The following is a 27635-nucleotide window of genomic DNA, read 5'->3' on the forward strand; positions in this document are numbered from 1 at the left end:
AGCTCGTTCGAGTCGTTCAATAATGTCCCCAAACCCCATCTGCCCATCCGTCGGCCATGTCCAACTGATTTTGTCTAAGCAGCAAGGGAAGGAACCGTTCCCTCGGGAAAGTTGCTTCCTGCTGGCTGCTGACCCAGCATGCGACAAACAAAGCCATTCTCGGTTCGCTCCGATACGATTTGCAGCCGATAGGGTTTCAGTTATGACCCCGGACATTGGAATTCAATTTCCCGTCCCTGTATGCGAAGATAGGGTTACCATCCGAGCTGATATTGCAGGGAATTTCCTGATTATGAATTCGATTTTAAGCTTCCTGATTATTTTTTTATCTTAAGGAATGTGTCCTGATTTTCCCGATAACATATTAACCACAAAAAAAAAAATACACAGAACAATTGAATGAACAGGAGATAGATACAGTCAACTCTACTTTACTCGATATTGAAGGGACCATCGAGTTAGGAAGGTATCGAGTTATAGAACACAAACCAGTTCAACTGCGATCCAAGTAAAACAAAACTATCGAGTTACAACATATCAAGTAAGAGAGGGTTGTCTGTTCAAATAGAGTGCACACATTTTATTTTTAAACTCAACCAGATGGTAACCCTAATGCGAAGACGACGCTGCGCGCAAAGTTATGATTCTATCCGATAAACTTAATTAAAAATTAACAGCCAAGGTAGAGGGTACTTACGAAAAAGATGATATTGAATATATGAAGCACGTATTTAACGAAATTGATGCTGCAGCAGTCCGAGTCACGAGTCTTGTGCAGCTTCTTGTGCGCGCCGCCGCCGCCATTCTGGTGGAAATGACTTCCACTGTTGTTGGCTCCACTGCCGGTACTCGTCGTCGGAACTACCATCGGGAGCTGTTGCTGTTTCTTCTTCTTGGCCATTTTGTGCGGCTCTGTTGGAAAACTTTTCACGTAAAAAACTCACTGCAGGAACTTATTTATGATACGGAATCACAACTGGAGCTCCCCTCCCTAAGAGCAATCGTATTTTCCTCGAAGAATAAATTTTAAAATTGAACACTACGGACAGGATCTTTCTCTGCAATGCAATGGGGACACTATTTGCTACGAACCGAAATCCCAATTTTCCGGCGCATAAAGCTTCTCTGGCTGGCCATACACTTCACTATTTGGATGGGTCCCAACAAGATTCATGGTTCTTTGTTTGGCTTCGGGACATTTGTTGATGAGAGCATCTAGAATAGGGTGGACCATGATTACCAAACCGCAAAAATATTTACTTAGATCCCCTATTTTTTCATTCGGTTCCAAAGAAGCTATTGTAAAACTTTGAGCAAACCCCTCAAATTTAAGAGGTGGCTAAACGAGCTTGAAGTTGGTATTGTAAATATTTGGCAGAACCAAATCCAATTACATTTTCGATCATAGATGGCGCTGTATTTGACGAATTTCTTTCATTATTTATGTGAAGATACCTAAACATAGGAGAGAAAGCAACAAAATGTATAGAATCGTTCAGTTTAGAATCAAAAAAATATTCCTAGGCAAATTGAAATTTATGTTTTAAACAGACAATATAGGAGAAAAAAAAAGTGTATCGGACGATCATTCTAAAATATTGGATTTTTTTTTTAAATTTTGGCATAAGGGTTTCTAGTTAGGGAGATCTTTTGTATGATTATTTCAAGTTTTTTGTATTCGTAAGGCTATTAAATAATATATTAAATTGCAGTCAAACAAGTTTGTTTTTATCAATTTTGTTTCTACATCATAATGCACTATAGCCGGGTAAATTTAATAATGTATTGAACTTCTCTGTCGTACTTGACGAAATGCATCACTTGCATCAGTTTGAAGACTTTTGCATACAAATTCAAAAACTAGTCAATTTTCAAAGAAAAATATCAGGTCATTATTATGGGACTGCTTGTAAATTAAGCTGATGAGCATGATGTTTCAAAAATGTCCCTGGGAGTCCATATTCCCAGAATGACCTTAAAAAATTAAAAAATGAAACAAATCATGAACTGAAACAAAATATAATCAAGCAGATCAATTTTAAATTGTTTCCTGAATAAGTTTTGATAAGATTTCTTACATTTTTCACTATCTCTTGTTTTAGGCACCCCAACAAATTTGAACCAAAATCCGTAACCTTAGTAATGGTAGTAATCAAAATTGTCAACAGTGAATAAATCAAATTATCATGGGTTTATCCAGTTTGGGGGTAGGGGGAATGCCTCCTCAGACGACGGAAAAAAAATTCGCGGAATTGCATCATGATAAACTTTTGCAGTTTAAATAAAAATCAGACTTCTTCCAAAGATCTTACCAGAAATCATTAGAATGTTTTATAAACAGCCCGCAATAGATCTTGTGAGGAGTCTGCTCAAAATCTGTCTTGGAACCCAAATGATTTTTGTCAAGCAGCTGTTAAATAATCTTCAAAGGTATGAATCCATGCATCCAATAAAGAATTACTTCACATATTCGTGAGGAATTCCTACTGTGATTCCTCGTTATTTATTATATATTTCTTGTTAGATTCATCTAAGAATTTCTTCAATAATCATTTCAATAAAATATTCCACAAATCGTTCCTGGTACTAGCTCGAATTTCACCATCGAGTTCTAAGCAACTTTTCAGCCTCTGATTTTTTTCCAGAGGGTAATCCTTAATTTCGTTAGAAAATGTCTACAAAATTTGTACGAAACTAAGAATTCAACTATGGAATCCTGACATTTTTTAGTTCAAGATTTTTTTCAATTTTTTTTATCATATTTCAAATATTATTATACAAATTGCGCGAATATTGCTTGAACGCAAATTTGCAGTAACACTGTGAGTATTTGACAGAAATGTCATTTTGAATTTTTGTTTTCTTTCGGGTTCTGATTTGTTTGCTTGGGCATTTTTGTAAGAATTCTCCCTAAACTGTTTCGGAACTTTCTCCAGCAATTCCCGTGAAGATATCTCTGCGTTTTTTCTGGGATTTTTCTTTTCAGAAACTCGTATATTTATTTCATCTTGGAGTTTCCCAGTGATTTATTCCAGGGCTTGGTAGCGCCTGAGTGAGACTTTTTTGGGAATTTCTTGTGAATTTACTACAAGTGAAACTGCTGTATGCATTTTTCATGCTATTCACTACGCATTTCATCTTGAATTAACTCAGCTATTTGATTTCTTCAGAAATACATTTAAGCATTACTTCCCATGGAATTCATCCAAGAATATTCATAAGAAGTTTCTTTGAACATTTTAATTTCAATATCTAAAGAATAAAACCTGGGTTCTTCTGAGGATAACCACAGAAATTACCTTGAATTTCCTTCAGGAATTTCTTCAAAGATTCCAGGATTTAATCAGATGATTCTTTCATCGGTCTCCCTAGAACAACCTCCAAAACTGTCGTTTCCCAAACTGTGGATTTCCTAAAGTTGTAATAAATCGTCCATCAGGATTGTTTTTCGAGATTGCAACTAATTTTTAATAAGTTGAATTAAATTAATTATCAACTCTTTGAGAAATTTCTCAACAAATACTTCAAAGATTTATCCAGGCAATCTTCCAGGGTATGTCTCAGAGTTTTCCCAGGCATGTTGTCTCCACGAAAACATCGAGGAAATTTTCAGAAATTAACCTCCGTGTAAGTTTATGTTCTAATGTTACGCTTGATGAATTCACGGACTCTTGAGTAAATCCCAAAAGATTTCATATATAAATTACTAAGATAATTGAAAAAAATTTATTGAAAATACTGGAGATAGTAGTGTTGGGGTGCAAGGATTTTTTGAAGCAAATTGTAGAGAAATTCCGCTAAGCATCCTTCAAAAAATCGCGGAAAGAATTTCTGGATGAGTTGAAAAAGAAATCTCTAGAAATATTGAGCGCAGATCCCTGTAGGATTCCCTGAAAATATTCCAGATTAAATCTCTGTAAATATTACTGGGATTATTCCTGAGCTTTTCCTCGAGAAATTTGAGAAGGAATTCTTTATTAATTAGTTTAATAGTTAAGTTTCTCTGGAACCTGTAGAATTTTGCAAAGAATTCACTGCAAGCAATATAAAAAAAATCACTTTAAGGACCTTATCACTGAGTCCTACCTATTAGAGGTTTGCATTAAAATACAAACAAAGTCTCGTAAAAAAACTGCTATCAGCTCTGACTTTAGGGGAATACTGCTAAAAATCCTCAGGGAAATATTTTAGGAATGCCTCAAGAGAATTGCTGCAAAAGCTCTTCAGGTAATCACTCGTAGAATTTCTCTAGGAACCCTCAAGGATTTTTTAAGAATGGCTTCTTCAAGAAATTTTCCCATGATTCGTATTGGAATTCCTCCAGGAGCTCCCTGAAGAATTTCTACAGGATTTTTTTGAAGGAATCTTCATCAGAGTTTACTGTGAATTCGTTCCAGACTTCTCCAAGGTTTTGTCCTGAGATCTTTTTCAGATGAAAATCTTGAAGGAATAATTGATATTACTATAGATTTTATCAGGAATCCCTCAAAGAATTCAAATATTCTCTGAATACAATCTCTATAGCAATTCCATAAGGAATTCCTGGAAGAATTTACGGTGGAATTCGTGGACCAATCTACAAAAGAACTTACAAAGTAATTTCTAGAAGAATCCTCAACGGAATTTCTGGGAAAATTCCCAGAAGAATTTCTGGACGAATATAGGGCGTTATTTCATGACGAATCTTCGTAGAAAATGCTGGTATAATTTCAGAAGAAAACACCAAGAGAAATGTCCGGAAGAACACATAGAAGACCTCCTATAGAAACATTTCGTCCGGAACAGTGGAACGAAAAAACTGAAATTGAATTGCTACCTTTTATTCCACGGAGAAACGAAAATATTCATGCTTGGATTATTCTCGAAATTCCAAGGTCTTTCATTTCCGGAATACACCGAATTTTTTTAAAGATTCTTCCAAAAATATTCCACAAATCTGTTCTGGAATTCCTTCGGAGAATGCAACAGAAATATCTCAGAAAATTTCTTTAAGAAATCCTCCGAAAATTTCCCAGGAAATTCTTCAGCAATTTAATTAGGTAATTACTCTGGAGTCCTAGGTTCTGTTGGGAATTAGAAGGAAAATAGGTGTAGGAAATCCTCAAGAATTAGTTCAGGATTTTTTTGGGAGTTTCCCCAGGAATTCTTAGAGATTCATCAAAGATTTCCAGGAATCCCTTTAAAAATCGTATGGTAATTCCTCCAGGAATCCTACTGAATTTCCTACAGAATTTCTTCTATAATCACCTTCAGGAATTATTCCGGGTAATTCTTTATGAATTCCTCGACAATTTAACCAAATAATTCTATGGAAATTTATTAAGAAATTTTTCTCCAGAAAGACCTCCCAGAATTTTTCACAGCAATTTACCAAGAAAGTTTATCGTAAAGTTCATCCAGTTTTTTTCTCATGTAATCCCTCTGGAAATTCCTCCTAAGAAAAACTCTAGGAATTTTCCAGGGAATTTCTCAATAAATACCTTCAATAATTCTAGAAAATTTTGCCAAGGAATCCCCGAAAATTCTTCTAATAATTCGTTCAGAAGTTGTTTAAGGAATTCTTCTGGAAATTTCTGCATGGATTACAACAGGAATTCATCCGTGAAACTCTTCACAAGCTCCTCCAGGGAGTTTCTTCAGAAATTCTCCAACCTCCGGAGATTCCTCCAGGAAGTTCCTTCAGGTCAACTCTCTGGAAGATCCTCCAGATAATTCCTCCGAAAGTTCATGTAGGTTTTTTTTTTTCGAAAAATCCTCTGGAATTTCCTTCGGCGCTTCTTTCGAAAGTTCCTTTGAAATTGCTTTCGGAAGATCCATTTGGATTCGGAAGTTTCTTTTAAATTTCCTCCGGAATGTACCTCGGTAGTTCCTTCGAAATTTCCTACCGAATTTCCTTAGAAATTTTCTTCGGAAGTTCCATCGGAATTTCGTTCGGGAGTTCTTTTGATTTTTTTAACTTACTTTCGAATGAAATTCCGAAGAAACTTTCGAAAGAAACTCAGAAAGAAATTCCAAAAGAACTGCCGAAGAAAATTCCGAAGGAACTTCCGAAGAAAATTCCGAAGGAACTTTGTGAAGAAGCTTTCTGAAAGACCTTCCCGATGGAACCTCCCCAAGAATCTTCTTGAAGTAACTTCCTGAAGGAGCTTCCTTAACCCTTTGGGGCCGGCGCGGTCATATATCACCGCAGTACAAAAAAGGCTGTAAAAAAAGAACCAATGAACAAATGTATATACTGTCTTCGGCAAAGTTGTCCCAAATATACTCTTTTATCAGAGAAAAATATGAAGAATATGCCTTTATGACCTAATTGACAACCTAGAACATCCTGAACATCCAGAAGTTTGGAAAATTGAACTATAAGTACATACAAAGCGTGAAATGCTGTTTGTGAACATAAATGATGTTCAGGCTAGATAATACAGAACTACTCTTTGAACGATAACACTATTTCACTTGCTTTGCTATGTCCTGGGATGTTCTAGGACGTCCAAACTGTCCTGAAGCACACTCTTTGAAATCTACAACCGTAACAGTAATTTTTTGGATTAAGAACAATAACATTACAAATTCAAATAGAATGTACGAACCTCTGAGAATCTCAAGAGCTATTTGAAGGAACGTTTGGGATATTCCAGGCCCTCCAAATTACCCTGGAGTTCAGAACTTCAGGTCTACACTTGTTCCAGTAGTTATTCTCGCTAAACTGAGTGAAGTTATATAATCTACAATGTTTACTGAACCTTGTCACGGATCAAAAGGCTACTTCAAGAAACGTTTGAGGTATTCAAGGCCCTCCAAATTACCCTGGAAATCTGAGTTTCATGTCTACATTTATTCCAGTAGTATTTCTTGCTAAACTGGGTGAAGTTATGTAATCTACCATGTTCACCGAAGGAAATTTGCTAAGGAGCTTCCTGAAACAACTTTTCAAAGAAACTTAATGGAGAAAATTTCAAAAAACTTCCTTTAGAACTTTTGGAGGAATTCCATGGATAAACTACCAGAAGGACGCTTTGTGTTGTCACTCTAGATGTTACAATTTTGAAGAATCATGATTATTACTCCAGGAACCATGATTTGTCTTCCTTATACCCTTATCGAAGCCAATTTATGAATTTCATGGCTTGTTAATCATTATTGGGGAATCATATTTTTATCCGCGTCTAGTCGAAAAAGAGACACCCAAATTAAAAAACAATACATGGGTCTGATATATTCGAACAATAATCTGATTAACAAAATTCAAACGAAATCAGAAATCTACGAAAAAAAACACTTTTTTTCTCTGGTGCTGCTAGTTTCACCTCGGGGGGATTCCGAATTTAAGTTTTCCTATAGATATAACTTTATTGTTTCTTAACAGAGAGGCTTCCGATTTGTGTCAGTATTTACAATTTTGATTGGAGAAGTGAGAAAAATTGTATTGAGATATTCATTTCATTATTGGCTTGTAAGAACAATGAAATGAACATCTCCGTACAAACTTCAAGCTCGTTCGCCCACTTATACTTGATGGATTTGGCATAGAATTACACAACAGCTTCTGAGGTTCCAAATGAACCAATTTGGGGTGGGTGTAGCTTAAGATTTTTGCAGCTTGATTTTTTCCTCATAAAATGGGCCACCCTAACCGAGAAGTTAATCGAAAAAATCCCCGCAGACACAACACGGCACGCAATTCCCGATGCCGCGATTTACCCAGCATCCAACAGGCTCCACCGCGGACGTGGAAGACGCACTTCGGGTCAATTAGACGAGCTTACATCACCAAACGCCACGGCCCGAAAAGAAACGCAGGCCCTGGAAAACAATGACACACGGTTCCATTGATTGGTTTGCACTGGACGGACGACACAGACGACGACGGATCATTAGGTGGACGCATGCCGGAGCATAATTCAATCGTTGAATGAGATGGCTTTTATTCTTCTCGGCGAACGATATGACTTTGCGTGGTTTGTGTGCGTTGCCGCTGGTCGCTGGTCAATAGCATGACCGAAGCGAATTCCTTCGCATGGGAATATTGAAGCGTGTTGCTCTTCTGCTCGACGGACGAGGACCCTTCGGGTACTGACTGAATGGTGGCGTGGGTGAAGAATTCCTCCGGGTGAGACCGATCTGAAAGCGAAGGGAAAAAAAGAATGACATGTATTGTCTTTCGAGAAATGCGATTTCATTATGGGTTATGCGAGGGAAAGGGTAATGGAAGAATTTATGTTCCATGTAATTAGAACCGTTAGGGCTAACCTTTAGACGGACTCGGATGGGAGAGAATGGGGTATTAGGGTTAAGTATATACTGTAATGGGGCGTTTCGCGCCCTAGTGGTAAAGTCCGAGGCTACAAAGCAAAGCAATAATGAAGGTGTTTGGGTTCAATTCCCAGTCGGTCGACAATCTTTTCGAAAAATAAAAATCTTTTACTTCCCTGGACATAGAGTCTCATCGTTTCTGCCTCACGATATATGAATGTAATAATAGTATTGCAGTTTGCGTTTGACGAGCAAATCGTGTAGACCTGGACTTCGAATGCGGTAACACTAAGTTATCAAAGGACACTTAGCAACCATGACCAATTTCGCCGTCAACCTAGCAAAAAAAAAATTAAACTTTGACATCGCCTTCCTAGTAAAAAATTTTACCGCATTTGATACTTGCATTTCAAACGCACACCGCAACAACATAGGCAGATAATAAAAGTTAAAAAGTGTTCTTAGAATTAAAAGCTGAAAAGCAAACCTTGTACCGTCAAGCTACCATTCACCGTGCATTTAAGAAAAAATTGCATTTCAAAAAATTATATAACTTTTACAAATAATTTGAAGCGTACTAGAATAGCACTACGTAGCGTGAAATTATATAATAATCCAGGGAAAAATCTAAAACTAGTGATGCATAACAAAAAAATACTCAAAAATTATGTTTGAAAATGTCATGTTAAGGTCGCCTCGTACTGTTCTATGTCACCATTTACCGTGCACCCTAGTGCACCATTCACCGTGCGTACAGTTTTCGTCATGATTTAGTTTTGTATCTTGAAGAAACGTTGTTGATGGAGAAACTATGTTGCTAGTCGTGTGCGCACTCATTTTTAAGACTACTCAAATCTTCGTTTACAATAAAAACCATAAATAAGAGGTTTGACTGTATTATCCATTACTTCTTCACTCAAAAACTAAATATGAAGTAGTTTAATGACGACATAACAATAAATCTAATATTACCGAATAATTTCCTGCCTTCACACTAATGCACGGTAATAGGAACCATATATATTGCAAAGGATCTATTCACCGTGCATTTGTGTTTCGACTGAAATACAATAAAAAAAATATATTTTGAAAAATTTCATACTCTGTCGTTAAAATGAAACACCGCTCATTCGATTCTAGATCAAATTCTGTGTGTTCTCCCAAAATTTGAGCTCTTCGGATAAAAACTGAGACTGCACAAGCCCTTTAAAGTTTATGTAGGAATCACTAAGGACTGTTCATTTAAGAAAGTGGACACCCAAATATTAGCATTTTGGTGTAAAAATTCCATAAAAACAAATAAAATTTTGTTTCAGTGTGATCTCAAGTGTTTATTTTGACAGCAGACAAAAGTTGACATAAAAAAATTATAAATTCTAAACGATGGGTCGAATTGACATGGCGACTCTCAATTTTTTTCTGCACAAATGCGAAGTGTCCAAATTGAATTTTTTCAACGCTGTGGCCAAAACAGATATTCCTGACGACGTACGATACATCCCAACAGAAAAATTCGGGAAAAATGATTTGGTATGGCAAGCAATTTGCTCCTGCGGTATGAAAGTAAGGACTGTTCATTTTATAAAGTGGACACCTTGTGCATGCTGTATCTTTCTTATTAATCAATGAAATTTCAATCGGTTTTTTGCACATCGTTCGACTAGTATTGTACAATGTTGTGATAATAAAAATTCTCCAAAATATTTAAATTTCACACGAATATGGAACAACGATTAGATCGGTCGATTTTTTGAGGTTATCAAAATCAATGATTGTAAGAAATTGGCTGGAAAATTCGATAATTTATATTTTCTATTTTCAAAAAAGGCTTGTTCTTCGAAAGCATTATCAATCAGAAGCCTGATGGAAAAAATCAAATTATTTTTGGAGCAACAATTTTACAGATATAATAAAATCAATTTTCCCGTATATTTTAAAAGAAATTTTTTTTAAATTTGATGGAAATTGATATGAGTAGAATTTTTTGTGTAAAAGTACATCCTGACGGAAGTCCTAATATAGTATTAATATGAAAAATAACTTACGCCTTCATAGAATTACTTAGTAAGTCCCCACGTCACATTCAAAGCACAACAGAAACACAATTGTTTTATTCTTAGAAGACCTATCAAAGTACATTGACAATCATCAAAATTGGCAACACTGCTGTAATAAAATCGATTTTATTTTCCACATATTATTTTCATAATATGTTATTCTGAGATTACCAATTGAAAAATTCGGAGAAAACTGTTTACAATTTGCTGTAGATCGATTAATATGCGTACATGATTTTAAAAGTATGAGACTTTTTAGTAAAACTACCATAAACAGTAAAATTTATACTTAAGACTGTAGTTTAATCTCACGATTTAGCTTTTGTTTATACTAATATAGTTTCTTTAGTAATCCAAACTAGTTTTGAACACGCTTTTTACTTTTCTCTTTTGCTGGGAGTGAAAGGATGGTGTATCAGCAAATTTGGCCATAAATGGGTAAATCACTAAAGTTACCTAGTGTCATAGAATGGTGGAATATAATTGATATTTTTAAAGCTTTACCTTTAGTAGAATAGTAAAGGATACAAACATACAATTTGTTCATAAAAATAAGGATTTTTGTTTTGCGAAAAATAATGTTAAACTTTGACGGACAGCTTTTTTAAGAGTTTTTGGAAAAACTATTTAGCTCTTCAACCAAAAGCATTTTCAAAGATTTTATATTTTCATAGGATCTTAGAATAATAGTTCAACGATACACAGAAAACCGATTACGATTTTATCAATAAATAAAAAAGATATAGCATAAACAAAGTGTCCACTTTATAAAATGAATAGTCCTTACTACATATTTCACGACGGGTTCAATCAACGGCGAAAATTACAGAACTGAATGCATTAAAAAATGGCTTCTGCCCATCTACTGAAAGCGTACCATGCCTCCATTGTTTTTGCCAGACCTAGCATCGGCTCACTATGCTTCAGCTACTTTGGAGATGCTCAAGAAGGAATAAGTCGAATTTGTAGAAAAATGATCGAATCCATCAAATTGCTCAGAACTACGCCTCATTGAAACATATTGGGCAATAATCAAACGGCATCTTAAGAAGGATGGAAGAGAAACAAGCTCCATCGATTTTTTTCAAGAAAATGTGGTCAGCAGCTCAAAAAGCAGTTCGAAAAGTTCCGAAAAAAGTTGTGCAGAATTTTATGGGAGGTATCAAAAGAAAAGTAAGAGCATTCTCCAGCAATGCTCAATAAATGTTCAAATTTATGTGAATTTGATTTAAATTACGTTGATTTCCATGTATTTTAGGTAAACTCATGAATTTGTTCGAAAATAAACAGATTACTGTAAAAAACATGTGTCCACTTTCTTAAATGAACAGTCCTTATGGGAAAAATAAGCTTTTCATTCAGTCGGCCATATTCCATGCTAATGTGCTCTTGTGGATCAGAACTACATTGATACTGATAAAATAATATTTACTTTTTACACATATTAATAAAGACGACCAAATTTGTGTCTATTACATTTATTGCCATTAGGTTTCCAACTTTCTAGAATAAACACCCTTTAAAATCATACCACAAATGAGCTATGCATATGAGACAAATTCAGAGAAAATTCTTTTTGAATTTAGAGATTCTAACATTATTGAAGCACATAAATACCATTTTCCTTTTAAAATAATTAAGCTTGAAGACTTGTTCTAGCACTGCGTTTAGCAATCCTATAGATCTAAAATTTGAACTGCATGTAGGAAACAACTTCAAATTAGATCTGTAAAGAAATAATTTAACCCTACATGCTAGAATTTTAAACCTATTAAAAACCACACAATTTGACACAAATTACCAAATCTTCTAAATACAAAAAAAAATAGTTTAAAAAGAACATTCCACAAGGTTTTAAATTTTGTGTAAGTGAACAAATGTACGCAAGTATTTACCAAATTAAAAAAAATATTTTTTGAAAAAAATGTTACATTTCATTTTTGTTATAGAATTTTATTATTTCCTCACCGATAAAACTTCAAGATATTTTTCATATGTGGTTTAGACTTCAAGGCAATCTGTTCGTTCTAGGCTTTTTCGAGTGCAACTCTGGATCTCGATTTGAAGATGCCGTAAGTAACAAAAAGTTAATAAATCGTGTTTATTCCATAAGGTAGATTCTACGCAGCTTATGTGGGTATAGTATCATTTTGATATTATATTTCTTCGTAAATAAAAAAAAAAAAAAAACAAATTGACACTTTAGCGTAATTAACTAAAACTATGAAAAATGAAAATTTGTACAAGGTAGGTAAATCCGGAAAAACACGCATTCGACTCTTTGTCTTATATCTTCAAGTTTACAGAATCCCCCAAGGATTTATATTGAGAATAAGGCAAACAGCAGTGCTACACTTGGTGTTTTAGTGGATGGTCTTAAGGTGAAGATGAATCGAAGCCAAACTTCAAATTTTCAAGAGCACGGATCTGGAGAACCAAACATTCGTTTAAGCTGAAAACTTAATCGACTGGTCACTAGCTGGTGGTGACCAATCGATTAGGTTTTCAGCTCAAACGGATGTTTGGTTCTCCAGATCCGTGTTCTTGAAAATTTGAAGTTTGGCTTCGATTCATCTTCACCTTAAGGAAAGGTTCAAGTAAACACTCGACGACAATTTGCTCTCTTCGCTCAACTTTGGTTCAATCTTCGGTCTCCAGGTATCACCACAGAAGTACCGATCTAAGAGAGAGGACACAGCTGGCTATGATTGCGAGCTCCCAGGAGTCAAGGGAAACCTGTCATCAACTGTCACTAAAAAACCACACACTCGAAAGGCAGAGAGTGAAAAATCGTCAAAATTCAAGCAAACGTTATTGAAATTTCTAGGTGCTTTTCAATGAGTCTCTTTTGCTCATTCATTGAAAACCAAAAGGGCCTAGCCTCAGGCCAAACACGCTAATAAAATTCAATTTGGCCAATAAAAAAGACCCATGCCTTGTTGAAAATGGAAAATGGGCCAAGCATTTAAACTCTTCATTTTTTCCAGATTTCTGGCAGTTTTCAGAATAAAATCAATTATTAATATATAGTGATTCTACAACTTTATGCAAGACACCTTCAAGCAATAAACTTCAGATTTTTTTTTTGAAAATCTATATTTTTGTTTACAAGGGTGGGTAGTACGTGCCTCTCTGATTGTTTTTGGTTATTATAATGATTAGAACTCCAGTATTTACACATTGAGGATGCTACTGACCCTGAGCACGGTATACACAACAAGGTAGGCTATTCCCACGTGTAAACAACGATTTTCCACCAAAACATGTGTCGTCATTCCTATCGTCAAGCATGAGGCCTTGAGGATAGTAAAGGAGAGCAGACCTTGCTTTCTTTTGCACTCGTTCGAGTTTGCGATAGGAATGACGTCACTGCCAAATGTCATTTTTCGGAGTATAATACTTTGCCTCTTTTTACCGTGATCCTGAGTAGTGTCTGTTGGTTCCCTGTGTAAGTACAGCTGTTTTTGCACTAACGGAGTAGCATCTGCGGGCGGTCAGTCGTGCTCATGCTCATGCATGCTTAAGCTTGATACGAATATTATGTAATGTTTAGCTATTTGCTTGGGGGTTAGGAACAAAACGGCCATGCAGTTGATATCGAAATACGCGTATCTGTCAAAGAAGAATGTGTATTAGAGTGGTTCAAAAAATCGTTTTTGCTCCACACCGCTCATTTGATTCTAGATCAAATTCTGTGTGTCCTCCCAAAATTTGAGCTCATTCGGATGAAAACGGAGACTACACAAGCCCTTTAAAGTTTATATTCGACCCTTTGTCTTATATTTTCAAGTTTACAGAATTCCACAGCAGTGCCACACTTGGTGTTTTTTCCATCCATTCCACAGTGGTTTAAAACCCAAAAAACACGATCATCAGCTTTTTCAGTATCCAAGAGTGATTTTTTTTTTCTTTTTTTTTTTTTCTTTATTAGTATCATTTCAAACATTACATTCATTTTTTATATCTAGGTGTTCTGTGTTATTAGACAACACTATCATCCTAATTTGGTAAAACAAATCTAAGATATTATTAACATTTTGTTAATAACATATTACATTTCATTTTCCGTAGCAGTTCAGATTTTTTACAGGTGAGTTGATTTCACCTGCTTATAAGAGAAAAAAAACGCTTTAAATATACTTAACCTAACTTAACCTAAACATATAACGCAAACAAAGATTTTTGACATCCCTGAGGTAACTCAGGTAAGTCAGATGTCAAAATATTGTATAATATTGGTCCCAAAATGCTGCCTTGAGGAACACCAGCTCTTACAGGAAGTCTTTCAGATCTGGAGTTCTGATAATTAACCTGAAGTGTACGATTTGACAGATAACTTTGAATTATTCTAACAATGTATGTTGGAAAATTAAAGTTTTTTAATTTTACAATCAAACCTTCATGCCAAACACTGTCGAATGCTTTTTCTATGTTTAGAAGAGCAAGACCAGTAGAATAGCCTTCAGATTTGTTGGAACGGATCAAATTTGTTACACGTAAAAGTTGATGAGTGGTCGAATGTCCATGGCGGAATCCGAACTGTTCATTGGCAAAAATTGAATTTTCGTTGATGTGGGCCATCATTCTGTTCAAAATAACCTTTTCAAAAAGTTTACTGATGGAGGAAAGCAAACTGATTGAACGATAGCTAGAAGCTTCTGCAGGATTTTTGTCTGGTTTTAAAATTGGAACAACCTTAGCATTTTTCCATTTGTCAGGAAAATATGCTAATTGAAAACATTTGTTAAATATATCAGCTAGAAATCATAAGCTACTTTCTGGAATTTTCTTGATGAGGATGTAGAAAAATCCATCATCGCCAGGAGCTTTCATATATTTGAATTTTTTAATAATAGTTCTCACTTCTTCCAAATCAGTCTCCCAGGCATTTTCGAAAACGTTCTCTTGATTGAGAATATTTTCGAACTCCTGAGTAACTTCATTTTCAATTGTACTAGTAAGTCCTAAATTAAACTTGTGCGCACTTTCAAACTGCATAGCAAGTTTTTGAGCTTTTTTGTAATTAGTTAGTAATAATTTGTTTTCCTCTTTCAATGCCGGTATAGGCTTCTGAGGTTTTTTCAAGATTTTAGATAATTTCCAAAAGGGCTTAGAGCCAGGGTCCAATTGAGAAATTTTATTTTCAAAATTTTTGTTCCTTAATTGAGCAAAACGCTTTTTGATTTCTTTCTGCAAATCCTGCCACATAATTTTCATAGCAGGATCGCGAGTGCGTTGAAATTGCCTTCTCCTTACGTTTTTAAGACGGATCAAGAGTTTAAGATCATCGTCTATAATCACGGATTCAAATTTTACTTCACATTTTGGAATTGCAATGTTCCTGGCTTCAACAATGGAATTTGTTAAAGTTTCAAGAGCATTGTCAATATCAAGTTTAGTTTCTAAAGAAATGTTAACATCAAGATTAGAGTCAACATACGTTGTATATGTATTCCAGTCGGCTCGTAAATAATTGAAAGTGGAGCTGATAGGATTTAGAATCGCTTCTTGGGATATTTGATATGTAACAGGGACATGATCAGAATCAAAATCAGCATGAGTAACTAATTGGCTACAAAGATGACTAGAGTCGGTTAAGACCAAGTCAATCGTAGATGGATTTCTAGAAGAGGAAAAACATGTGGGGCTATCAGGGTATTGAATTGAGAAATATCCTGAAGAGCACTCATCAAATAAAATTCTGCCGTTGGAATTACTTTGAGAATTATTCCATGACCGATGTTTGGCATTAAAGTCACCAATGACAAAAAATTTTGACTTATTGCGAGTCAATTTTCGCAAGTCAGTTTGGAGCAAATTTACTTGCTGTCCAGAGCATTGAAAAGGCAAATAGGCAGCTATGAAAGTATATTTACCAAACTGTGTTTCAACAGAAACACCTAAAGTTTCAATAACTTTAGTTTCAAATGACGAAAACATTTGATGTTCTATACGCCTATGAATGATGATTGCAACTCCCCCACATGCCCCATCAAGTCGATCATTACGATAAACAAAAAAGTTAGGATCTCTTTTGAGTTTAGATCCAGGTTTTAAATACGTTTCGGTAATAACTGCTATATGCACGTTATTAACCGTAAGAAAATTAAACAGCTCGTCCTCTTTACCATTCAGAGAACGAGCATTCCAATTTAAAATATTTAAATTATTATTTGGATCCATTAGAAAAACGTAATCCAATAACAATTTGATTTGTAAATTTTACAGCTACTTGGACTGCTTCAGTCATAGTGGTGGCTTTGAACATTGCATCAATCATTAGATTCAATTGTTCAGTTAGAAAATTAAAATCAGAGGCAGACATATCATCTGATGATTTCCCATTGGAATTTTCGGTAGACAAAGAAGCGGGGTAGGAGTTACCTGTGGCGGTAGGGTTTTTTTTTCCATTTGATTTGAAACAAGTAGAATGGGTACTCATGAAACGAATAGGGGAAGAGTTCAAATTACCTGCTACGATATCGGCAAAGGATTTACCGTGGGTAGATACATTCGAAATTGAAAGATTCGAACGGCTACCCGACGGATTAAAATTTGTTTGTGAATGAGCATGATTATGATCTTCCTGGTGGGTATGATTCATGATCAAGCGATCGTTAACTGAAAAATGAGCATTGTTCGATACTCTACCAGGCAAATTGCGGAAACGACCGTTATCGTAACGGATATTATCTTTCATCTGCCTGGCACGAGCCTCAATGACCCTTTTGCGTGAAGGGCATTCCCAAAAGTTAGCTTTATGAGGGCCCTTGCAATTGGCGCATTCAAACTTTCTGGTATCTTTTTTCACAGGACAGACGTCCTTAGCGTGAGAAGAACCTCCGCAAATCATGCATTTAGCATCCATGCGACAATTTTTTGTACCATGACCCCACTTTTGGCACCGACGGCACTGAGTGGGGTTCTGGTAATTTCCTCCAGGTTTCTGGAAATGTTCCCATGTCACACGGACATCGAACATAAGTTTTGCTTTTTCTAAAGCTTTAATATTATTTAGTTCTTTTTTGTTGAAGTGAACTTAATAATATGCTTGAGAAAGCCCTTTCCGAACAATGCCAGATTGGGTTCTCTTTTTCATAATGATTACTTGGACTGGGGAAAATCCAAGTAAATCATTTATTCCATTTTTGATCTCTTCAGGTGACTTATAGTCACTTGAGAGACCTTTCAAGACGACTTTGAACAAACGTTCAGTTTTGTCGTCATAAGTAAAAAATTTGTGCTTCTTCTCTTCAAGATGTCTGAGAAGAAGTTCACGATCTTTAAGAGTTTCCGGCAAAACGCGACAGTCTCCTTTCTTTGTGATTTGGAAGGAAACCTTGATTCCCCTAATGGAGTTCAAGATCTCCTGCCTAAATCCCCCAAATTCGGAACAACTGACCACGATAGACGGCACTCTTTGCTTCCTCACTTGAATCAAAGAGCCTGGGCTAGAGGCTGCTTCGATTTGGTGTTCGGAAAATTTGTCTAGAGCATCGAACTGATTGCTCATTTCGATACAATTATTCATTTTACCCTTGGAAGAAAGTTCGCATTCCGGAGAAACGTCCTTTCTTCCATTCTTGCCACGTTTAGTGACAGTTTTAAAACCAACTTTGTTGGAAGGAAGTAGTGAATTCAGAGATTCACCCTTCCTTTTGTTAGTTGTTGATACCATGTTTAGTTAATAAACAAAAGAAGACGTGACCTTCGAGAGGTTTTTTTCCCAAGACGATGTCCAAGAAGGATAACCACCGCTAGCTTTCGCCAACGGGTCCAACGAAAAATCGAAGGCACGGGTCCAAACAAGGATCGTAAAGTGATCAATAGTAGAAAAAATAGTACTGAAAAGTACTGTTTTAGTAGCACTGAAAAGTACCGTTTTTAATTTTAGCACTGAAAAATACTGTTTATGTAGCACTGAAAAGTACTGATTTATTGCTTTAGGTAGTTTTTAAGAAAACTTCCAAGAGCAGAGAGAATTCATAACAAATTTCCTGCTATCTTGATTATTAATGTGATTTAAAGCTCTTGTGAAGGAATTTCATAATTTTTTGGACGGAATCTCTTATTATGCATACGAAAATTAATTTTCTATTTGAGTCTGAAGTTTTGATGTTTTTTGTTGAAAAACACGTTGATGATGATGATTTTCTCTAAAAATTTGTAAAGTAAATTTTTGTTGAATTAAAGACAGTTTGGATAAAATGAGTAGTGAAGAGAAAGGATGTGTTTTTGCTCCGCACCACTCATTCGAAAAAAAAAAAAAAAAAAAAAAATTCGCACCACATTCAAATTGCGAGTGTTTTACGTTGGGAGATCTGATATTCCAGCAAAAATTTTGGAAATACTGGAAATTTCGCGAAAATTTCATGATTTTGATGAGAACTCTTGGAATCTGATGAAATCCGGTAGAAGTTCTTGAGATATACGATTCCTCGTAAGAATTTAGCGATTACGGAGAATTCTGGGTCTTTTTTGGATTTTAGTGAGATTCTTGTATTGTATTCTTTTTGAAGAATACAATACAAGAATCCAACTGAAGATTCCAACTGAAATTCCTAGAATTCCGACGAACATACCGTAGTCGTAATTCCTGGAATTCCTACTAAATCCTACTAGTCCTTGAAATTCCGACTGGAATTTTTGCGATTCTAATTCGATTGAAATCCATGCGAATCCAACTGGAATCCTTGCGAATCCGACTAGAATCCGATTGCAATTTACAAAGATACAAATACTACTGGGAACTTTGCGAACCCGAATGGAATTTTGCAAATCCGACTAGAATCCTTGAAAATCTTGTAATCTATGAGTATCTGACTGGAAACTTTGTGAATCCGACTGCCAATCCGACCATAATGTGCATCCGACTGTAATCATTGGGAATCTGATTCCTTGTGATTTCGAATGGAATACTTGTGAATCCAACTACGATTCTTGCGAATTCTACTGGAATCCTTACGGATTAGAGGGTCTTGTCCCGAGAATCCTGGGACAAAAATCCCGGGAATCCCGGGACAAAAATCCCGGGAATCCCGGGACAAAAATCCCGGGAAATCCCGGGATCTAAAAAATCCCGAATCCCGGGATATTTTCGAAAATCCCGGGATTTCCCGAAATTGCATATCGAACTAGAAAATATTGTTGTATTATTTTCAAATAATAACACAGAACACGTTCGGCAAAGTTACTGCATATGTTAAGCAGCAACTTTTGACATTGACAAATTTTTGATCAATTTACTCATTAATGATAAATTAATTTTATTTTCTCTGTTTGTCGTTAAAAGCATTTGGTGTAATCGACAAAGTTGTTGGAATTGTTAAATGAAGAAAAGTTGTCGAAGACACTTTAACTCTATCAATTAAAATAAAGGATTGATAGCGATTTTCATTTAAAAACCACTTCAAAAGTACACATACTCGCTTAACCTCTTTTCGCATCTATTTTCATGGCTTACAATGTTTTAAGACTATGTATATATTTTCAAAATACAAAACTTTGCTGAACATACCAAGACAATATCTTCATTATATAAGTTATAAGCATTTTATTGTAGAAAATTCACCTTTATTACACTACAATGTCTCGAAAAGTTGCAAAAAGTTGCAAACAAATATTACATGCATTAGAAAGGCCAACATCTATACTATGTTTTCCAGTTAGACTCATTCGTGTCTTCGCGTGTCTTTGTCACCAGACATCATGTATACGCGCTTTATATCAAGAGCTTGAGATCATCTTGCCATGAGCGCACAAAAATAATCGCGCGCTTGAGCACGTGCTATGGTGAGAGTCACCGTGAGACACATTTTTTTAGATCTCATGTAGCAATGTACTAGCTCAAACGTTCACATCTGCACTGGCTCATGCGCCGTCTCATGAGAAAATCTCAATGTGACAGTACATTTGAACCTCGCAGGCGAAGCTTTCAGAAGCAAGGAAATGGGATTGAACTATGGATTAGTAATCCTTTATAAGAGAGATTCGCGGAAGCTGACATTTCTGTCAAAATGTGAGCCAATCTAGCAGCGAGAACTATCAGAGCGTGAGCCAAACGAACACGCGTTATATTTGTTTTGAACTTTTCTTGAAGAGTAATGTAATCCGCTTGAAATTATTTTGGTAAAAAATGTTTAGCATAAAGCTAAAAATATTAAATATATTCCTTTTTTGATTTTCATCAATGAGATTTTTAATTGTTTTTTTTTCAGCTGTTTACTAGTTTAGAAATGTAGCTCAAAGATCTAAGGTAACGGTCGTATTTTGGACCCCCTTAGGAAGTGATTTTAGTGTTTTGTCCCAATTGATTAATTGCACAGCGTTACCAAGTCAAAAAGTATTCCAAAATGTAGAGAAAAACATCCTCTACGAGATAAAAATGCCCACACGGTCATGTAGGATCCAATAAACATCGAAAATAATTGAATTGTGAAGCACTGTTTTTCATTATTTTGGACACACCAATACATTCTGGACCCTCAAAGTATATATTTTGGACCCCCGGTATTTTTTATCGTATGGCGACAAAGTCCACGACACTGTTTGTATAATATGCTTGCCCATTGTCTAATCAATCGATTGACAATGGAAAACCGAAGAAATTCTACGCTTTCAGTTCATAAATTGGAAAAAAGTTTTTGTTTACATTTGAAAATAATCTGACGGCTTCAATTTCTGTGTGTAACGTGTTGTAACGGTTACGTGGATGAACCGATTAGATAAAATTAATTTCAGATAAAACAAACACTTTTTCTATGCACAAACGGTTGATGCAAGTGCGGTATAGTCCTATCTTTCCAAATGGCATGCAAATTGAGTTGGTCTTTTGATTTAAACTGGGAAATTTGCAGGAAAATGGCCCAGGGGGTCCAAAATATATTGGTTACCCTATAACGAAACAAAATACACTTTTTACCAATGAGGAAGTCATGTCCGTGTTACAATATTATTCTCGACGCCGAGCAAAATTAGCACTGCCGGTCTGCTGCCAAATCATTCCATTTTTCTTCCGCTACTACTATGGATCAATCTGCCCGTAGGCACTTTCAAAGAACTGACGTGGTTCAACGCGGTTGACATTCTAGAATTTGAAAAACTTTGGCTGGCCACCGAAGAAGCAGAGGCATAGACCGAAGTCCCAAAACGTCGGGCTCATTTGGATTCAATCGGTCATAGTGCTTGCCCATGTGCTCTTGGGGATTAGAGCTACGTTAGTAATGTAGGATACATTCATCTGCTACAACTTTGCCCAAGACCGTTTTCAAATCGGACGCCTCAGTAATTAGTTATTGTTTTTTATGTGAGTTGTAAAACTTTGGCTACAATAATTCGGCTGATCTGCAGGCATCCTGGATATATGCAGTAAAACATAGTAGCCATGATTTATGTGTGCTATCTTTCGCGCCAGATGCAGCAATGTTGCCTGTTCAGAAGACAAATGAGCACTGTAGAAGAATTTGCGATTGGATAAATATCAAAAACTAATTACTGAGCCGTCCGATTTGAAAATGGTCTTCGGCAAAGTTGTATGAATGTATTGTGCATTCAGATTAACTTTAGACCGAAGTTCATAAGAGAAATGAAATATCACCGACAAAAGTTCGCCGAAGTTCGGCGTCGGCATTCTACCGAAGTGCTACGCCGACAAAGGCAATTCTTATGCGTCGGCGAAGCACCAAATTAGAATGCCGACGCCGAACATCGCCGAAGTTTTGACTGCCGAACTTCTAATTGTCAATCGAATTGGCAATATCTTACATTATCAACGTAGCTCTAATCCCCAAGAGCACATGGGCAAACACTATGACCGATTGAATGATTTGCTTGCTTTTCCCATATAAACTTTGAAGGGCTTGTGCAGTCTCAATTTTCATCCAAATGAGCTCAAATTTTGAGAGGAAACTCAGAATTTGATCTTGAATCGAATGAGCGGTGTGGAGCAAAAACGATTTTTTGAACCACTCTAATGCTGCATGGTATTGAAAATAAGTTCTGTAGTACATACTTAAGCTTACACAACATTTCAAACACTCAAAGTTGACATGTAGGCATAGCACCAGTAGATTGTTAAGCACCCACATTTCCAACTGTATTACTTACATCTTCAAAAAGTGTGAACATTTCTATGCAAAATGAGATGTACCAACCTAGGGCTGAAAGTCTCAATAGCAAAGAAAAAAATCTTTGCAAAACTGACCCTAATAAAAATAAATAGTTCAAAATAATCATTAGACATCTATAAACTAGTGAAAATTGAATGTCTGTGGTGCCAACGAAACCTTCAGCATCCTTGCGATGAAATGTTTTTTGGTACCGACCCGATCAAATTCGCCCCAGTGATTCATTTTCCCTCGGATCACGGTATCACGTAAATTATCGAAATTAATCTACAAAAATCGCAAATGCTTGTTTCCAACCTCAACTTACACTTTTTTCAAAGTCTAACGAGTTTCTCAACAGTTTCACTTCTGAATTAATTATTGTGTGAATTCCTACAGCAAAACCTATGTGCGTCACCAAGCAGCCAAACAAACCAACTCCCGACCGTTTTTGGAATGTCAATATTGGACACGTTTCGGTGCGAAACGATTCACTCCCATGGCCCATTTCGGAAAAAGATGTAATTTAGCAAACATAACATTTAATTAAAATTAAATACGTTCAGCCGGTGTTGTTTTCTGCCTGTGGGTGTCGGTCGCGCTTTACTGTGGCCGCACGTAGCGATCAACATTTGAAACCGAGGTGCATGTCAATTCCCTTCCTAAACGCACGGCCCAGCCGGAATGCTAATGGATTTTTGAACAACACACGGCGGGTCCAAAAGAGGAATGCGGGTCCACGGCGGGAATCGGCAGAAATTCGAAATAGTTACAGTTCGATGTAGTTGATTGCATCGGCGGTGGTGCGTTGCAGCGACACATTCTGGCAAACTGAATTATAGATTACCCCAAACAGCAAGTCACACCAATCAACACGCTTTTGGTGCCGCGGCGGCTCAGGAGAACTCGTAACGAGTTGAAACGAGTCAACGACGAAAGCTTTCGAGATTGACAGCTAGTATGAGCGGCTACCACCTACGGAACCATATGACGGCGGGATGTAGGTGGATGGGAACCCTACTCGCTACTGTTGTAACTATCTATTAGGGTGTCCCAGAAATAAATATACGTTCGATAGGTCATGGTGCTTAACGCAAGAATGAAAGATTTGTTTATGTTTAGTTTTTGTGTAGAATAAATCTTTTATAAATCTTGTTGAGGTATCGTTTTTGCGGCGTAACCATTATTAATTTTTAATTTTAAATGGTTCATTTTAATACCGGCAATAATGTTTAAATGTTGTCAACGACAAACGGCAACTACACGCCGCAATAATTCTTCAAAATTCACTCATTTTTTACTGTTGAAAAAGACATCAAACGTCGTTCCGTACAAAATGATAGTTCCGTTCATTCCCATTTTTTCGACACCCTACACGGAGAAATATTTTTACCTATTTTTTGAGTTTACTTTACCCAAAATTAAGTATATCGATTATACTTTCAACCCAAAATCTCTCGGTTTTCTCTTTCTCCCACACGAATGTTGTCAAAAATAGAAAAAGCCGCATCTACCCAATGGAAGTACTTTGGCCCAATAAGCCAAATTTGGGTAAATGCAACTTTTATTATGTTTGGGTCGAAAGAACCCAATTTTGCGTTAAATCAACCCAAAATTGAGTATATTTTTCTAATGGAATTAAAGCCAAACTACCTAGTGGGGACCTTGGAAATTTAGCCAACATTGAGTTATTGGGCTCAACTACGGAATTGCGTTGAAACATCCCAAAATTGAGTTGAATTCCGTCTCCGTGTACTATCTATACAATCGATCCGAAGTGAGCTTACACGCTTGGAGCTTGGAAAAGTTCAAACTAGCCGTCATGTCAGCCGTCAGAGAGCGGTGACAAACAAGTTTTCACTATTCCCTCAAAAGTGTCCGATTGGCTCACTAACCGTCCGAGTTGGACAGTTAGTGCAGTTGAAGTTTATCGCCTCAGGTACGATCTGCGCTAGTAGCGAAACTTCAAAGAAGGCTAATGAAGCTACTGTGCGGCAGCGGCGATGAATAGTATCTTTCTACCCTAGATGGGCTTTACGATCGCAGATTTGGTTTGGAGATTAGGCGGCTCCCTTATTTTTTCATTCGCATCGCTCGCCACTCAGCTGCCAGTCATCCATCCCATTGACGATGGGTGGGTGGAAAGGTGTGTGCAATGTGACAAGCTGTCTCATTCGAATGAAACTTTGAAACGATGCTGACGGGGTTCCGAAGTAAAGTGTGGAGTCATTCTCAGCCAGCGTTGCCAACCTTCCAGATTTGTCTGGAATATTCCAGATTTTTGAGGCCCCATTTTTCAAAAATCTGGAAGATCCAGATAAAATTTGAAATGAATTTGTAAGGCTTTGTAAATAATTTGTAAGGTTCTTCATATACGACATATGCAATCCAGACTTTTCCAGACAAATTCTCAAAATCTTCCAAATTATTGAAAAAATGACTTGGCATCCCTGTTCTCAGCGGCAACGAATGTCAAATTACAGCTTTTCAGTTGCGACGAAATAGTGCAAAAGAAACAGTGCACGCATCAAGAGACTTGCAGTAATACATTGCAATGCATTTGTTTCGAAAAAGATGCAAGTCGAGGGAGAATATGGGCATTCCGGCGAAACGTGGCCAATGAACAGTACTTCAATCGCTAAACTGGCATTGGTCGTGTTCACTGTTTGCCTGTCTGGTTCAATTGCTGCGTTTGCACGTCTGCCAGTGGAGAAGTTCCGGAGATTATTCTGGAACGGCACGTTCTGAAACAGTTCATGTTGCATGCGGAAAATTGTTCTTCTTAAGGCGAAGTAGGCCGTCATTGAAATTTGTACTGGGAATCGATGATTGTGGCTTATTCGTCTCACGATTGCGAATCAAAGGAGATCCCTTGGTTTTGAACTGACACTGCTGACAAAGTATCAGCATACTTTCTGCATGTAAGCGTAAGTAGTGATACTTTTCCGAATCAATATTACTTAAGATGACTGAGTTCTATCACTTTGGAATTGCAAGCTGCAAAATCATCATTGCTGCCAAAACGAATGACGGGCTACTTAGCCTTAAACGCACTTCATTTATGCTTGGTAGAATTTTAATTACAGTCTGTGTAAACTTTTACCAGAGCTGATGTGAATGTTTTCATTTTGTTTGGAAAAGAAAAATAACTTCTTCTCTGCACTTTTATTAGTATGTAAAGGATTGTAAGAGTTTGGTATGGTAAAGAGATGTTGCATCTTGTGTGTACATCATGATACAGGGAATGCAATCTTTGGTCATAAGTAGAAAAATTGTGCTTCTTCTCTTCAAGATGTTTGAGAAGAAGTTCGCGATCTTTAAGAGTTTCCAGCAAAACGCAGCAGTCTTCTTGGAAGGTAACCTTGACTTGAGTTCCCTAATAAAGTTCGAAATCACCTGCCTAAATCCTCCAAATTTGGATCTGATTGCTCATTTTGATGCAATTATCAACATTAACAATTGCACCATTGGAAGAAAGTGCGCATTTCGGAGAAACGTTTTTTAAATTTTCCGATAACACGCAAAATTTGTTTCATCCAGAAAATAACACAAAAAATGTGGTTCCTGAGCATTTTTGTCTGTAAATAAAAACTGAAGGCTACGACATGTAGTTTTTTCGACAAGAATTAACTTGTAGAAGTCAAGTGAACATGTTTGACCTGGAATTGAAGGCTTGAGAGGGTGGGCCGCCGCCCGTGGGACAGTCCTCGCATAAAAGTAGACTGGTTAGTCAAGAACGCTTTTAAAAAAGGACAGAACACACAACTGCAACAACATCTCAACGGAAAACAGCTCAACCACTACAAACTCTTCACTGATGAATCTAAAAAGCAAAACGAAGTTGGCGTTGGCGTCCAAAAACTCAACGGACGAATGGACCAATGCATGTGTTCACTATTTGACATTTTAGCGGTGCCATGTTATTTATGTGACCATGGCAACTAGTGAATTCAGCACCGCTCAAACGTCAAATTCGTGAACTCGTGCATTAGTTCATGCACAAGTTCATTATTTGACGTTTGAGCGGTGCCGTGTTATTTATGTAGCCATGGCAACGAGTGACGTCGGCTCCGCTCAAACGTCAAATTAGTGAACTCGTGCATTGGTAAATTGAACAAAGCCTTCATCATCATTGCAGTATATATATGGCAGAAACTGTAGCACTTGTAGCTGCCGCGCGATATGCTCCTAAGGGACCAACCGTTATCCTGTCAGATTCTGCAAGTTGTATAGCCGCCATCGACAAGGGAGATTCAAATCATCCTTTCCTACAGGAATTCGAGACAATTGCAGGAAGAAAGAACATCGTAGTTTGTTGGATTCCAAGTCACTCCGGAATCTCAGAAAACGAAGAAGCAGATCGAGCAGCTGAACGAGGTCGATCTTCAAGACTACTCTACCAAGCGGTACCCTCAGCCGATGCGATAAAATGGATCAAAGGGTTGTTCCGCTACAGTTTTCAGGAAAAATGGGTCTCTTATCGCTCAACTTTTTTGCAAACCAGTAAACCTTTGGTTGAAAAATGGCATGATAGGAAAGACCGACGAGAGCAATGTATGCTAACGAGACTCCGAATTGGTCATACCTTCTTCTTTTCGGCATTACGTCCCCACTGGGACAGAGCCTGCATCTCAGCTTAGTGTTCTTATGAGCACTTCCACAGTTATTAACTGAGAGCTTACTATGTCAATGACCATTTTTGCATGTGTATATCGTGTGGCAGGTACGAAGATACTCTATGCCCTGGGAAGTCGAGAAAATTTCCAACCCGAAAAGATCCTCGACCGGTGGGATTCGAACCCACGACCCTCAGCTTGGTCTTGCTGAATAGCTGCGCGTTTACCGCTACGGCTATATGGGTCATACCTGTTCGACCGAATGTTGTCAAACAACTGCGAAATATGTAACACTGAACTTTCTGTAGAACATATCTTACTGAACTGTATGAAATACGTCACGTTTTTTGTATGAGTCCTCCAATTTTTTTGTAAGGCTTGTCACGCTTGGCTGGACCCCCTCCCCCTAGGAACGTGACGTAATTTGTGCATGACCCTTAAGCAACAACGAAGATGAAGAAACGAAATTATTAAACTTAGTCAAGAAATGTAACCTGCAACTATAAAACAATTCTTATATAAAAGCAAATGAACCATTTGGTTTAAAGCTTGAAAAAAAAGTAAATTAATGCCAGAACTCTACATGTCACATCCTTAAATGTTGA

General features: G+C 36.9%; 1 protein-coding gene across 13 annotated transcripts in view; it reads right to left on the minus strand.

The window, feature by feature from the left end:
• LOC5566052 (CD151 antigen) overlaps positions 1–27635 on the minus strand; it is a 280588-nt gene that overhangs the window by 130167 nt on the left and 122786 nt on the right. For 6 of the 13 annotated variants that reach the window (XM_021852736.1, XM_021852729.1, XM_021852740.1 and 3 more), the window contains exons 4-5: positions 7702–8121; positions 698–1215 (exon numbers count right to left, since the gene is read on the minus strand). In XM_021852736.1, coding sequence (XP_021708428.1) covers positions 698–901 — 204 coding nt within the window. In that variant the 5' untranslated portion in view covers positions 902–1215; positions 7702–8121. Of the gene's footprint in view, positions 1–697; positions 1216–7634; positions 8122–27635 lie in introns of those variants that run through there. The other 7 variants (XM_021852742.1, XM_021852737.1, XM_021852731.1 and 4 more) reach the window with 7 other exon arrangements.

Source organism: Aedes aegypti, chromosome 3 (assembly GCF_002204515.2).
Source record: "Aedes aegypti strain LVP_AGWG chromosome 3, AaegL5.0 Primary Assembly, whole genome shotgun sequence".
Taxonomy (NCBI): Eukaryota; Metazoa; Arthropoda; class Insecta; order Diptera; family Culicidae; genus Aedes; species Aedes aegypti.